At 42.2% G+C, this 15,789-nt stretch overlaps 2 protein-coding genes across 2 annotated transcripts; both read left to right on the top strand.

The window, feature by feature from the left end:
• The first annotated feature begins 6,932 nt into the window (after positions 1–6,932).
• LOC126721718 (uncharacterized) lies at positions 6,933–7,439 on the top strand. The gene has a single exon (XM_050424782.1). It carries the CDS (start codon positions 6,933–6,935, stop codon positions 7,437–7,439), a length of 507 nt encoding a protein of 168 aa, XP_050280739.1.
• Positions 7,440–7,956: 517 nt separating this feature from the next.
• On the top strand, positions 7,957–8,442 carry LOC126721719 (uncharacterized). Its single transcript, XM_050424783.1, has one exon. It carries the CDS (start codon positions 7,957–7,959, stop codon positions 8,440–8,442), a length of 486 nt encoding a protein of 161 aa, XP_050280740.1.
• Positions 8,443–15,789: the final 7,347 nt, after the last annotated feature.

Genomic DNA, 15,789 nt, shown 5'->3' on the forward strand with positions numbered 1-15,789 from the left:
TTCTCCGGCACAAGCTTTAGCATGAGTTGTCTTAATTTAATTAGGCAGCCTTCTGTCCCATCAGGCTTGTCTTTTCTCAATGTTATGATGAACAAAGACTTTTAGGGCTTTTGGTCTTATTCTGGTTAGTTATCCAACGTTAAATGCAAGTGTATCAGGTGGGTTATTGTAGATCTATTAGGAAGCTCTAGAAGGCATTCTCAAATAGCCACATATGCTACGGAATTATTCCTTGAAAACTCGGAATTTAAGTTAACATTGTTATGTAGTAGAAGTGCTTCATCTCAGATGGATTCCGTGGAGATTTATGATTATGCCCATGATGGCGGGGCCCTTTGGGACGAGATCCGAGGTACAGAACATTTGGGAAGGCTTTCACTAAATTCTTGGTAACATACCCTTTGGTTTGTAGTCCAAGGTGTGTACCCTTCAGGGAGGCTTTTCATCCTGGAGGGATATATTTAGAGCCTGTTTTAGCCCATGGCCCAATGTTATTTGGGCATTGTCAATCTATTATTTGAGCTCTATATGGAATTAAATATTTAGAAATAGAAATTCATTTCTAAATATTTGATAGTTAATATAACATCATATACCCATATATTTTATATTATTATTCTAGTTTTTGATAGGGAATTATATAATTATCGAATTATTTTTACATTGTTGTCCATCAGATCCATAAAATGCATGTATTTATTTATTCATTTAATCACATGAAAAGAAGAAGTATATATTATCTCAATCAACAGGCTCCATAATTATACCTTCAATTTTTTGTGATAATAGCCAACATTATATTTAATGACAAAGAAAACCGAAAAGAGCAGTAATTGTTTCCTCATATTCTTGGAACACCTAAACAACCTCATGTAAATGATAGACCTACCATCACAGCATTCCAACCATCTTTAATTTGGCTAATAAGCTCTTCATAACAATGGACTCCGTATTATAACACCTAAGGAAACCTAATCATACCATTATAAAATTATGATTAAGTTTGTCATACTTAATCATAATTTTAACATTCTTAAAATTATGATTTGAAAAAAAATGTGTATTATAATATAATTTTTACAACAATATAACTTTAGAGGACCCATTTTATTTGTATAGTGGCATTAATTTAGCCAAGATTAATTGGCTAAAAGGATAACTACAAGATTAACCATAATTATCTTTAATGCATGTATGAATGTAATTCTATTTCTAAATTAAATCATAGGTATTTATTGGAACAATATTAAAATTATTATATAATCAATAAATTGATTTGTAAAGAGCATAATAAAGTCACATATTGATAGAATCAAGTTTTATATTTGCTCATGTTTGTATTTATAAAAAGAAAATATGTTTATAAGTACAAAAAATATTTTCTTGTTTATGTTTATGTTTATGTTTATAATATAGGAATTCAATCCATGATATCGAGCATTTCCTTGGTCTGATCCGTATGAATAGGTGCCTTTCTTTCTATGAAAAGTACATAATTCAAGAATTGGAAGTCAATGTGTTGTTTCACACTGATTCATAGGGCCAAATTCAAATTTATGAATACACTGAAATGAAAAATAGTTGATTTATAGTTTAGAAATTTGGTAATGGAAATCCCAACTTTGACAATTGAGGATTGAACAGAGTGCAACCTTCGAAATCTAATTACATATGAGCAATATTTCCTTGATGTCGAACTGGTGCATCTCAAAGGAATTGTGGAAAATTGGATTCAGTGATGATTAAGTTGTCTCCTTGATATTCAACAATGGGCAAGTAGGGGAGGTGGCTTTCCAAGCTTGAGTTTGACATGGACTCAATAGCTTCAATTAGCTGTTTCATAGTGCTTTGTTGGGTTACACTTATGATGTCAATGGAAAAAAGTTATAATAATTGTGAAAAGCCAATAGAGTACTTTTACAACTTGAATCTGTATTTGAAGGCATTATACAAGAGATTGTGGTGTTCATAAATGATTTCAAATAACTGAATATATACAACAAATGGATCAAACTACCTTCTTCTTCATTTTTCTCCTTTTTGTAAGTGAAAAAATAAAAGAGGTTTGAATGTTTGATTAGTACATTAGCAAACAAGAAACATAAAAAGCTCCCAACTGATTTATGCCTACTCTAAAATCTTCAACAATGTGAATCTGCATTGTAGTAGACGTTTGAAGTATGGATTGCAAAACTAAAGTGCAATTATTTCAATACTTCTTGGCGATTGATTTCATTTCTTGATTCTATAATGTTGCTTCTTCTCTCTCTAACACAAACCATACATTTCATTCATTTGTATACTTCCACATAGGGGATGTAGTGGATTCTATTGGTTGATCAATTGGAATTTATGTTTCAAAATCCTATTTGTATGACAATTTCAATTAATAAAATTGTTTTATTTTCCCAGATTATATAAATGTTGGACATTATATTCCACTCCATGAATAGTTAAAATACTTTTTAGTTTGTCACATGCTCTTTTATTTAATTACTAAAAAATTGATATCTACAAAATATGCTAACATTTTCGCTTGATACTTGAGAGTTGATTTAAGAGTGGTCGAAGGAACTAAAAGCTTTCTAATGAATGTGTCGAAGATATTATGCAAAAAAAAAAAAAAAAAAAAAAAAAAAAAAAAAATGAATGTAGCTTGATGAACACAAGGAAATTAGTAGGCTAAATGTCTCGGGCGTTGATGATCTCAGTGTGACTTGGAATGCCTTGAAAAGATATAAACAAAATCAGAGAAGACTGGGGAAGACTGGCCAAGAATCCTCCGATGGTAAAGTTAGTATTTTTGGAATTCCAATTCGTATGGAAGTGTCTGAATGCCTTACCCTCTAAAGAAGAGTCCATAGTGCCTGTTTGTGGCAGTTATTTCTCCTATCATTGTGGAATTCGAAAGACTCAAAGGTAACTTCCATAACCACCATGGAAGTTACATTATTCGGGCTCTGTTTTCCTTAACTATTTATAGGGGGAACGATTTTGTAGCCTGGCAGGAAAATAGAGGTTGCTAACATGTTCAGGACGCAAGGTGCTCGTCCAACTGACTATATGGACAGACGAGCTTATCCATGGACTAACACACCCCTAAGCCACTCAACTCTTCCTTAGGACAAGACATATGGACGAGTTTAGGAGTTGTCTTTTTATAACACCATCAAAGCCTATATTCACAAATATCATCATTGATACGTAAATTCAAAATAAGCATGATACATATGACATTACAAAATATATGTATTAAATAAATTTTTAAAAGCCTAATAAATTCAAAATTGATATAATTTTTTTATATAAACATTTTATAATGCTTCTATTTGTTAAAAAAAATAAAAATTATATTTGTAAGTACAATAATATTCTCCTCTTTATGTTTATGTTAATATTTATGTTATTGTTGCTTTTATTTAAATTTTATCTTCAGAAAGCAATTCTAAATGTGATATACCCATAACCATTTTACAATTAAAAAAATCATACAGCTGATCAATTAGAATGTTCAGAATATAGCCATTTTAAACAAGTTTATCTGCTTTAAGTTTTTTGCCTAAATTGCACTAGTTTCTTCAAGATTCAATTTAGGAAGTTATTGCAAATTACCATAAAATTAGAAATTTCATCTTGTCTTGCCAATGTGTAAAGTTAGTTCAATTAAACCAGTCCAAATTCACAAAATATTATTTTATAATTTTGAAAATTGCACATCAGATCCTGTTTTCCCGCACCTTTGAATTTATATATATATATATATATATATATATATAAAATAAAATAAAATAAAAAGAATCAAGAGTTTTCTTTTAAGAGGATATTTGCTCTCGAGAGAAGTTTGGATGCAAAATTGGATATGAGGTAGCAAAAAGAAAGCAATATGTGTCCAAGGGTCATGTGCAATGCACATAATCAGATAGACTCTTATACACTTGTCACTTTCTTTTTGTTGCCACATAATCCTATATGCATAAATTGTTGAATACTTGTAAGTAGCAAAAGTTTGCCCTTTTCTCCTACTCTAAGAAGTTTGCAAAAGGATAACTTTAGGGCATATTTGGTAGACTGTAATAGGCTCTGTTATGTAATAGTTATTCCTATAATTTAGTTATTCTTTAGTTTGGTTATGTTTTTATTACAAAGAATAATCATTCCTTATGAATAGCTATTCTTCAAAATGAGGAATAACTATTCTTCTTTGAAAGGTTGTATTAGCTATTCCTTAGTAAGTGCAATAATTTCAAAACTTAATATATTTCCAAATAAATAAACTTTCTATATACATCTAACAATTATAAAAATAAAAAATCATAAAAAATAACACATATCTCTCTTAAATTTAAAAATAAAAATTTTTAAGGAAATATAATTGTTTGAGTAAGAAATTTCCTAAAATAAATGTTAAGTTTTATTCTAATGTTATAACTCACAACCAAACTAATGAATATGTTTAGTTATTACATTACAACACATTTTATTCCTAGTAATAAATATTACAATTCCTATCGTAATTCTCATTCAGTGTACCAAACGTACCCTTAGAGTATCCATTCTCTAGGATACAATAAAACCTATAAATAGCAATTCTTGAATTCCAAATATACATATATAAATAATGAAGAGACCATTGAAGAGTCATGACTAGCAACATACCATTAAAAATAGTTTACTAGCAATTAATAATGGTCAAAATTCAATAAACATTCTTGTCTACATAATTCTATAAAAAAAATTACAAAAAAGAAAAAAACTAAAACTTTGAATGAACTCCATAGTGAATTTGGTATTTAAAAATTTTCTAAAATGGTTCATTAAGAGCATTGGCAATAGTTGTACCAAATGCTAAAATTTTAGCATTTGGCACACTAAACACACACACACACACACACACACAAAACACACACATACACACACACACACACACACACACACACACACACCTTATGAGCAAATTCGCCATATTGAGTGGGTGTCAATCAGCTCAACTAGTAAAGTCTCTTATTGACGAATAATATATATGGGGTTTGATTTTTGCTTACACTAAAAAATTAACTGTTGTCTTGGTCTAATGATAAAGAGTTATAATATTAGGAGCAAACACCATAAGTTAAAATTGTCTTTAAAGAAAATATAACCCTATTGTGTCATGTCTCATGACTCATTAAACTCACTAAAGTACAATCCGTGCATATGCACAGAACAATTAAAAAAAAAAAAAATTACAGTTACACACATATATAAATTCAAATTACTCTCTCTCTCTCTCTCTCTCTCTCTCTCTCTCTTTTATTTTTTTTATTTTAATTTCTTTTGGATATACACATGAGTTTGCTCTTTCTTTTTTTTTTTTTCTTTTTTTCTTTATTGGGTTTTTGATGATTTATTCATATTAGACTCTTCGTCTTTTGCACCTCATTAACTCACCTATAACAAAAATTAAAAAAAAACTTAAATAGGACATGTATGACACCTAAACACCCAAACTCATATTGGGCCTTAGGCCATGAATAAAAGATATGGGCCAAGGATCTAATCTGCACATCGACAATAGCCCCGACCCAGACCCACGAATAGCCACCAACGTGGACTGAGTATTGACAGGGCACTTAGAAAGCGGATCGCATACACCCTGCTCACAGAACACTCAATAAACCGTTCCCGGCATTTATGCACTTGCTCGGTCATGTCGCCCGGACACATCACTGTTTACGTGCCCGGCAGAATCTAAGGAAACTCCACTGTCGAACATATTGACTAGAGTGGGAACCATTTCCAAGGCCACTCATACCTAAAAACCCACTTAAGCCCATTAACATTGGACCCTTCTTTGCACTAAGGGAGAAGATAACTTACCTGGCAGAACCTAAGGAAACTCCGTTGCCGAACATATTGACTAGAGTGGGAACCATTTCCAAGGCCACTCATACCTAAAGACCCACTTTAGCCCATTAACATTGGCCCCTTCTTTGCACTAAGGGAGGAGATTACGATGATCATCCCATTAACGAAGGCTATAAACAGGAGAAATGAATGGATAGAGGGGGATGCAATTTTGGAGGGTAAGAAAAGAGTAAGAAAGAGAGAAAAAGAGAGAGGAGTTAACGTTTGGAAAAGGGGAGAAAAGTGTTTGCATTGGGTCCCTTAACCTAGGACAACCCAAGGTAGGATACTCAGACCCACCAAATAAATAGATTGTGAGCCCAAGTAGTGGTTTGGCCCATCACGCCTGTCTTTGGAGCTTACAATTGGCGCCCACTGTGGGGCTCTCCTACGACGCTGTAGTTCTAGAGGGACTCAAACTCGGAGACAATGTTTGAAAGGCGTTCGGGGGACCGCGCGGGAATTGGATTCGAAGGGTCTTCTCGGGGGTCGAGTTGGCGAGAACGTAGACAGAAAGAGCGAGAAGATAGGAGGCATGACCAACTAGAAATGATGTCCGACACGGGAGAGGGATCGTATCAAACCCAAAGGATGGTTTTTGGCGCCAAGAGTCGTAGGCGAAGGGAGGAACAGGATGAAGAGGTCGAACGGCTCCACAGATTAGTCAGGGGCTTGGAGCTGGAGGTGAGAGGTAGGCGTCGGGGAGGGGACAGAAATGACCGACAGCAAGAAGACGGGATTGGGGGGAATAGGTATGAACAGTGGTCCAATCAGTCTGGACATCGACTGCAACAGAGTCGTTCACATTCCCAGGAATCATATCGGTACCGAGACCATTCGCACTCGAGAGGGTTTCGGTGAAATAGGAACCGGTCTCCCTCCTGGGAAATAGGGCAATGCCAAGGCCGTTCACATTCTCAGGAAAACCAAGTAAGGAATTTACTCTCCCCAGAAGAGGGACGACCCCGAAATGCTGCCATGGACGCCATGAGCCGGCTTTGCGAAAAGTAGCTCGATCAACGTTTTCAAGCGAAATTGAGAGAGCCGAAATGCCGGACAGGTTTGCTCGCCCACCGTTCAACTGCTATGACGGGAAGACTGATCCGATAGAACACATCAGCCATTATATTCAGATGATGTTTTTGCATACTCATAACGATGTGCTCATGTGCAAGGTATTTCCCTCGAGTTTGGGACCGACTGCATTGAGATGGTTCAATAGGTTGCAGAAAGGATCCATAAGAAATTTTTCCGAGCTAATTCAAGAGTTCGAAGTCCGGTTTGTGACGTGCAACCGAGTACCTCAACCAGTTGATGTGCTCCTGTCAATGAAAATGAGGACAGGAGAGACCCTTCGTAGTTACGCCAGTCGGTATTGGGAGCTATACATCGAGATCGGCGGGGATAACGAAAGGGTGGCGGCAAGTACATTTAGAATGGGGTTGCCCGAGGATTCAAGGCTAAGAGAGTCATTAACCAAAAAGCCGCCCGAAGGCATGCGGCAGCTTATGAGACACATCAAGGAATACAAACGATTAGAAGATGACCGGTTATAGAGCAAGGGCAAAGCGCCGATAATGGCTCGTCCCCGGCAGGCAGGTTTCCCGTTCAGGCCACGTGGGGGTCCAGCGATTCAAGAACCGGTCACACAAATGGGAGAAGTAAACGTGACGTTTAAGGAACCAGTACAAAGGATTCTTGACCGGATCAAACACAAGCCGTATTTTTGGTGGCCGAACAAGATGGGCGGGGATCCATCTAGAAGGAATCAAAGTCTTTATTGCCCTTATCACCGAGATAGGGGTCACACCTTTGAACAATGCTGGGTATTAAAAGACCACCTCGGACAGCTAGTCAAGGCCGGGCACTTAAAGGATTTCGTGCTAGACTCGGGGGACAGAGCGGTAAGGCAAGATATCCGGAAAAGGGGAAACTCTCTCCCCCCCCCCCCTAGTGGGGATAATTGAAGTAATCCATGTTGCGTCGGAGAAGCTCATTGTGGGAAGGAGGAAAAGAGTGTTGACGGTAGTGCCGGTAAAAGGTAACCAGGATTTACAGTCGCCAAGTAAGAAGATGAAGTTTACCTGGGAGCCTGTCTCATTTGATGATGGTGATTTAGAGGGGACAATTCAGCCACATGATGACGCGTTAGTGGTCATGGCTCGGATAAACGGTTTCTTAGTAAAAAAGGTGATGATAGACCAGGGAAGCGGGGCCGAAGTGATGTACCCCGATCTGTTCAAGGGGCTCGGTCTGAAGAATGAGGACCTCGTGAAGCACACTGCACCTTTGGTTGGATTTGATGGCAAAGTAGTGATTCCTGAAGGGCAAATCTCCCTCCCTGTAATCATGGGAGGGAAGGAGGTATCTGTGATGTTCACAATAGTAAGCTCATTTTCCCCATATACTGCCATACTGGGAAGACCATGGATCCACTTAATGAGGGCCGTCCCATCATCATTGCGTGTGAAGGTTAAATTCCCAACCGAACAGAGTGTTATTGTAATAAAAGGAGACCAGCAAGCAGCCAGACAGTGCCTTACTGCCGTAGTAAACTAGAAGTAGGGGAATCAGGTTAATCAGGGGGAAATCACCAAGAAATTGGATGGAGGCATAGAGGCTGGGTGGCCCGAACAGGGGCGCGTTGAAAAGGAAGATGTGTCCCGAAAAAACCCTTTATAGCAATTAAAGGATCCCCAAGAAGGAATGGGGGTTGGGTGTGTCGAGGAGTTAGTAAAGGTAAAAATATTGTCGGACACCAATAAACATTTTTAGGTCGGAGTAAGCATGAGTCGCGAGGAAAGAGTCCAAGTATTACTATTTCTGGTTCAAAACGTAGATGTTTTTGCATGGGATCCCTATGAAGTTCCCGGGGTTGATCCCGAGTTTATTATCCACAAACTCAATGTAGACCCCTCATATCCTCCGAAGAAGCAGAAGCCGAGAAGGTCGGCAAAAGACCATGTTGAGGCGGTGAGACAGGAGGTGGAGAAGCTGAAGGAGGCAGGGGCCATAAGGGAAGCCTTTTTTCAGGAATGGCTGGCGAATACCGTTGTTGTCCGGAAGAAGAACGGGAAATGGAGGGTTTGTGTGGATTTCACGGATTCGAACTGGGCATGCCCAAAAGACCCGTTCCCCATGCCAAAGATTGATCAACTAGTAGAGGCCACCTACGGGCACTCGAGGATGAGCTTCTTGGATGCCTTTCAAGGGTACCATCAGATTGCCCTGGCTGATGAAGACCAGGAGAAAACGGCGTTCATATCCCCCGATGCCAATTATCATTACACCGTGATGCCTTTTGGGCTAAAGAATGCAAGGGCAACATACCAACGGATGATGACGAGGATGTTCCGGGATAAAATGGGGGATACGGTCGAAGTGTATATCGACGATATGGTGGTGAAGAGCAAGCAAGAGGCCCGGCATGTAGAGGATCTACGGGGGGTGTTCGAGGTGTTGCGAAAGCACAGATTGCGTCTTCACGCAGAAAAATGCGCCTTTAGAGTAGGGGCTGGCAAATTTTTGGGGTACTTGATCTCCAACCGGGGGATAGAAGTAAATCCCAACCAAATTGAAGCCGTGAAGCGACTCTGGTCTTCGAGCAACCCAAAAGAAGTGCAAGTATTGATCGGGATGCTGGCCGCCCTCAACCGATTCATCTCAAAATTTTCGGATCGCTGCCGACCTTTTTATCAGCTTTTGAAGAAATGAAAGGGGTTTCGATGGGATGATGGATGTGAAAAAGCTTTCCAGGACCTTAAGGAGTACTTAGTGCGAGCGCCAATGTTGAGTGCACTAGAGCCCGGAGAAGAGTTATTCATATACCTCTCAGTATCCGAACATGCCGTGAGTGTCGTGCTGTTAAGGGACCAAGGAGTACAACAGCCAGTGTATTATATCAGCAAGACTCTAGTTGACGCCGAGACTAGGTACTTGCCCTTGGAGAAGTTGGTGTTGGCCCTAATACATGCTACCAAGAAATTGCCTCAGTACTTCCAGGCTCATACCATATATGTGCTGACTGAACATCCCTTACAACCATTATTGAAAAGATCTGATCTTACGGGGCAAATAGCTAAATGGGGGACACGGCTCGGGGCATTCAACGTGAGGTATAAGCCAAGAAGTGCAGTGAAGGGACAGGTGTTAGCAGACTTTGTAGTAGAATTCTCTCCCAGGGGGGAAAGGGTCTGTCAGGTGGAGCATCGCCCGTGGAAGGTACACGTGGACGGGGCTTCCAGCACCAAAGGTGCCGAAGCCGAGGTAGTCATAATCACCCTGGAAGGAATCCTCTTGGAGCATTCATTCAGGCTGGGGTTTATTGCCTCCAACAATGAGACAGAGTATGAGGCATTGCTTGCCGGACTGAGTTCTATTTCACAATTAGAGGCCCGGGACGTGGAAATCTATTCGGACTCAAGACTCATTGTCAACCAGGCACAGGGAAATTTTGAAGCTCGAGATCCTCGGATGAAAGCTTACTTGGACTTGGTGAAGCAAGTCATGGATGGTTTTAGTACGGTGAAGGTGATTCAAGTGGCATGAGCATAGAATAGACATGCCGACTCTCTCGCCACTTTGGCGTCGTCAATTTCCAAGGATATTCCTCGGCTGATCAGAGTGGAACTCGTCCCCGAGTCGAGCATTAAGGTAGCAGGAATTAAAGGGGTTACGGGAGTCGAAGTCACAGCAGTCGCAACAGTTGGTCCGAGCTGGATAGACCCCATCGTGGATTTCTTAGCCAATGACCGGATTCCGGATGATGAGAAGGAGGCTAGCAAAGTCCGCAGGGTGGCAGCCCGATATTGGTTGTCCAGAGACCAGAAACTTTATTGTAAGTCATTCGAAGGGCCATACTTGTTATGCTTGCACCCGGACAAAGTAGGTCAGCTCCTGGCCGAGTTGCACGAAGGGATATGCGGCAGCCATGTAGGGGGACAATCACTGGCACATCAGGCCATGACGCAGGGATTTTGGTGGCCCCAGATACAAAAGGATGCCGCAGAATACGTTCGGAAGTGTGAACAGTGTCAGAAGCACGCCCTTCAGATACACCAACCAGCCGGGAATTTGAATCCGATTAGCAGTCCTTGGCCCTTTGCGCGATGGGGGCTGGACATACTCGAGCCTTTTCCCTGAGCAACAGACAATCGAAGATTCATGTTGGTGGCCGTTGATTACTTCACCAAATGGGCGGAGGCAGAAGCTTTGGCTAATATTCGGGACGTGGATGTGAAGAAATTCGTATAGAGGAACATAGTCACCAGGTTCGAAGTCCTGGACTCCCTTTTATCGGACAACGGGCTGCAGTTTGACAGTCGGATTTTTCAAGAATTTTGCAGCAATCTCGGGATCACGAACAGGTACTCTACCCCGGTGTATTCTCAGCGCAATGGCCAGGCTGAGGCCGTGAACAAGGTGATCGTGAACGGCTTGAGGAGAAGGCTGGAAGGAGCGAAGGGCAACAAGGTTGAAGAACTACCAAGTGTTTTGTGGGCATATAGGACAACTCCTCGAAGATCCACGGGCGAGACCCCATTCTCTCTCACTTACGGAGCTGAAGCCGTGATACTAGCCGAGATCAACCTATGCAGTGCATGGGTCTCAGAATTCGACACGAAACAGAACGAAGGTCAGCTGACGGGGTGCCTGGATCTACTTGAAGAACGCCGAGAATCGGCAACTATAAGGCTTGCAGAGTATCAACAAAAGCTTGCCTGTTGCTACGATCAAGGAGAAAGGGTGAGAGAATTCAGCGCCAGAGACCTAGTACTAAGGAAGGCAGTAGGAAGCATGCGAGATACAAATGCTGGGAAGCTTGCCCAAACTTGGGAAGGATCGTACAGGGTTACAGCTATTGCAAGGGTGGGAGCATATTATCTTGAAGACTTAAACGAAGTACCATTGCCCCGACCTTGGAACGCTTATAATCTAAAGAAGTTTTATCATTGATCGGTCATGCTTAGAAAAAAGAAGAAAAAGTATGCATATATATACATAGGTATTGTACTGGCTCATGGTAAAAATGCAACTAACTTGTCCTTGCCGGGCAGATTATCTTTGTTAACTGTGTGTGGCTGATGGATAAGTAGGGAGTTAAGGAGATTCAAGCAGCCCCAAAATATTTCCAAGGACAGAAGCCTACTTCTCGGTTCAATCCCTATCACCGAGCAGGTGGAAACTTTGCTAAAGTATTTCCAAGGACAGAAGCCTGTTTCTCTGTTCGATCCCTATCACTGAGTAGGTGGAAACCTTGCTAAAGTATTTCCAAGGACAGAAGCCTATTTCTCGGTTCGATCCCTATCACCGAGCAGGTGGAAACCTTGCTAAAATGTTTCCAAGGACGGAAGCCTACTTCTCGGTTCGATCCCAATCACCAAGCAGGTGGAAACCTTGCAAAAATGTTTCCAATGATGGAAGCCTGCTTCTCGGTTCGATCCCTATCACCGAGCAGGTGGAAACCTTGCTAAAGTATTTCCAAGGACGGAAGCCTGCTTCTCGGTTCGATTACTATCACTGAGCAGGTGGAAACCTTGCTAAAGTATTTCCAAGGACGGAAGCCTGTTTCTTGGTTCATGTCTTTTCCCGAGCAGGGGGAAACCTTGCGTCCATGTACTTCCCGGTTCAAACCCAACTAACCCGCGAGGGAAAGCCACGCAAACATTTGTGGGAATTTTAAAGCAAACACAAGAGACAAAAAATATACGTGCATCATCGCAATTGATTGGCAAATAACACAAATTTGAAATCAAGCATGATAAATAAATTTTGTCATCACCAAAACCTGGTGGCACCAAGATTCAAAAACCAAGCAAACTATTTAAAATGGGAAATAATTGTCTAGTCGCCACAGCCTGGTGACTTGGGCAAACCAATCCGAAATTAAATAAACGTAAGTAAAAAGAATATAAAGCAGGTTCGGCAATTAGGAAGAAAGCTCCATAGGCTGTGTCTCGAAGGCGATCTCGGCGACATGGCGCTCGAGCATAGGAGGCTGGGAATGGGCATCTTCATCTTGAGGGACTTTGGTGGGGGGGTTGCTGGTTACCTCTACCCCGATCATCTCTATGTGGGCATCAATTTGCTCCACCAGCTCCCTCAGGCTATCTAACTCCTCCTCTTCATTGGGATCAGCCGGGTTTTTGGCAACAGGGATAGAAACTGGAACGGGGATTTGATTAGGGTCCCTAAGAAAGGAGTCCTCAGGCACCCCTAGGGCCTGTAGAGCAGCCATCCAGCCCTCCTGGAAAGAAAGCTCCTGAGCTTGTATAACCACCGGCTCCACTCTCTTCTCAGCGTCTGCAAACCCCTCATTGTACCACTTATTCTCGCACGCTTCAAGGGTCGCCCGTAGATCAGCAACCTCTTCAGATATGGCGGAGTTTAGGCTTGCTGTTTTGGCCAACTTCGTCTTTATCTCATTTTGCTGCACCGCCAGTTCCACCGATTTTTTCTCTGCCAAAGCTCATAATTTCTCCGCAGCAGCAGCCCTCTTCTTGGCAGATTTGGCAATTTTCATTTTCTCCTTTGCCACTTCCACAGCCTTTTCCTTACCGGCCCTCTCCCGACCAGCCTCTTCGGAAAGATCCTTCACCCTTTCATTTAATATATGGGCTAGCTGGGCAGCCTGTTAAAAACAATGTTATTAAAGCACGGCAATTCAAAGTTACACCGAATACCAAAAAAAAATATATATATATTAATGAAAAATAAATAAATATAAGGACATGCGCGGGAGGAAAATGATAATAATGAGAAGGAAGAGGACTAACCGCGATGGTGTGCCATTGGAGCCTTCTCCCCATGGATTCATCGGTCGCATCCGCAAATGCGCTTATGTCCGCGGTCAAGAGAAGGCCGTGAGCCAAGCTTTGGGCCACCCGGCCCCCTTCACCCTTCTCCCAGCCCCGAACGCTTGCGTCAACCGAAAAGGGCGTGCCGTCCAGCTTGTACGATGGATGCCACAAAGGCGTCGGTTTGGAGGATGAGGCCACATTTGTCCCGACTTGAGCCTATAGCTCTCGGATCGTGACACCCCGGGAAGGTTGAAGTGGAGATTGGACTTGGCCCTCTCCCGGGCTAGTGAAGGACTGATCGGCAAGCCTTTGCCTCTTGCGTTACCGCCCGGGTGCAGAGGGAGGCGAAGGATGAACGGGAGGAGTCGGGTCGCGCCCTTGAGGTGCAGGCTGCTGCTGCTGAATGGCTTGGCTCGCACCGGGGATGAAACGACTGGCGGTCAAAGTCCTTCTGGTCACCATTTCTTCAGGAGCGGAGTGGATTCTGGAAGAGTCACTAGGCTCCGCGGCTGCTTGAACCGGATTCGCAGGTTCGGCTTGTATGGCTTCGCACTGAACGGCCTCGTAAGCTAATTCCCGGAGATGCCTGGACGCTACTTCAGCCGATTCGTCCCTTACGGGCGTGAGTTCGACCGAACAAGTATACCGTGGGCTGAGGTCACGGGCTTACCCTATAGTGATGCTAAGGGGGAGGAAGTTCGCGTGCCGAACGTTTATGTAAGAGAGGAGTGGACTGTTTACAAGGAGGGCTTGACTGAAAGGTTGCCAAGTGGAGTATACCGGGTCTATGTCGAGAATGAGGTGGGAAGCGCGAAGTTGCCCGTCCCGGTGCACGAAGATTTCAGACCTTAATACGAAATTTAGGTCTCGGACGTGGACTGTTTTGACTTCTTGAGTGAACACTAAACCATCTGCGGCAAAAAGAAGAAAACAAACCAAAGTTAGAGTAAATAATGTATTTACGATTTTGGAAAACATGAGAAATTAAAGGTTAGGACGAATCAACTTCACGCCGTGACAAAGGGGGAGGGATGTCACCGGCAAACCAATTGCCGCGCACCCGGACAAATTTCCCGGCGGAGTTCCTATTAGAGTCCGGCAAACAAGAAATCAGCCGTACCCTATTGTCTCTAGTCTTTAAGTAATAGTTTGACTTCTTCTTTCCACAAAGGTTGTACATGTGGTTTATATTGTGGTGGTCTAACTGCAAGCCGAACACTTGGTTCAACTTGGCCACACAACTCCCTATCTGGAAAAAGTTGGGGGGAAGTTGGTCAGCACTCAACCCGTAGTATCGAAGGGTGTTAAGTAGGAGGGGGTCTATGGGAAACCTGACCCCGCCTTCTAAGACAGACATCAGTAGGAAAAAGGCAGTGCCTGCCCCTCTATGGAGAGCTATGTCACTTTCGTGACAATAAGCCAACTCCACATCATCAGGGATGCTAAAGGCTCGCCTAAAAGCAGCTAGGGGAGCTCCGACGTTTAAAAGGTGAGCAAAACCCATTCTATGACTAGAAATTTAAAAGGGGACTCTGGGGAAGGAAACGAAAATAAAGGAAAGGGAGAAGAAAACTTACTTCTGGTTCTAAGGGAGAGGAGGATTCAGGGTTTGTGGACTGGAGCGCAGGGGAATGCTCGGCAGAGAGAAATTTTGAAGTGACAAGAGAGTGAAAAGTGGGAAACTGAATTAGGATGGGTTATTTATAAGGGCCAGGGAAAGCATCAGTTGGTGTACAATAAGTGACATTAATTAGCAATGATGAAGTAGAAAAGGGGGTGACCTTAGAAATGCCCAAAGCAGTCCACACGTGTGCCTCGGTTTGTGAACCGTCAGGCAATAATGACTGCGGAGCCGCAGGATTTGAAACGTCGCGTCTTTTGAGAAGCGCATTTAAGGACCACTGTAAACCCCAAGCACGTCCATTAGGCTTCTCGGGTAAAACACCACCTCTTTGGCTCTTTGATTCGTCCCTGGGGCCCGAGGACGAATCAAGGGGGGGCTATTGTACGGCACCTAAACACCCAAACTCATATTGGGTCTTGGGCCATGAATCAAAGATATGGGCCAAGGATCTAATCTACACATCGACAATAGCCCTGGCCCAGA

The sequence above is a fragment of the Quercus robur genome, chromosome 4 (genome assembly GCF_932294415.1).
Source record: "Quercus robur chromosome 4, dhQueRobu3.1, whole genome shotgun sequence".
In the NCBI taxonomy this organism is placed as follows: domain Eukaryota; kingdom Viridiplantae; phylum Streptophyta; class Magnoliopsida; order Fagales; family Fagaceae; genus Quercus; species Quercus robur.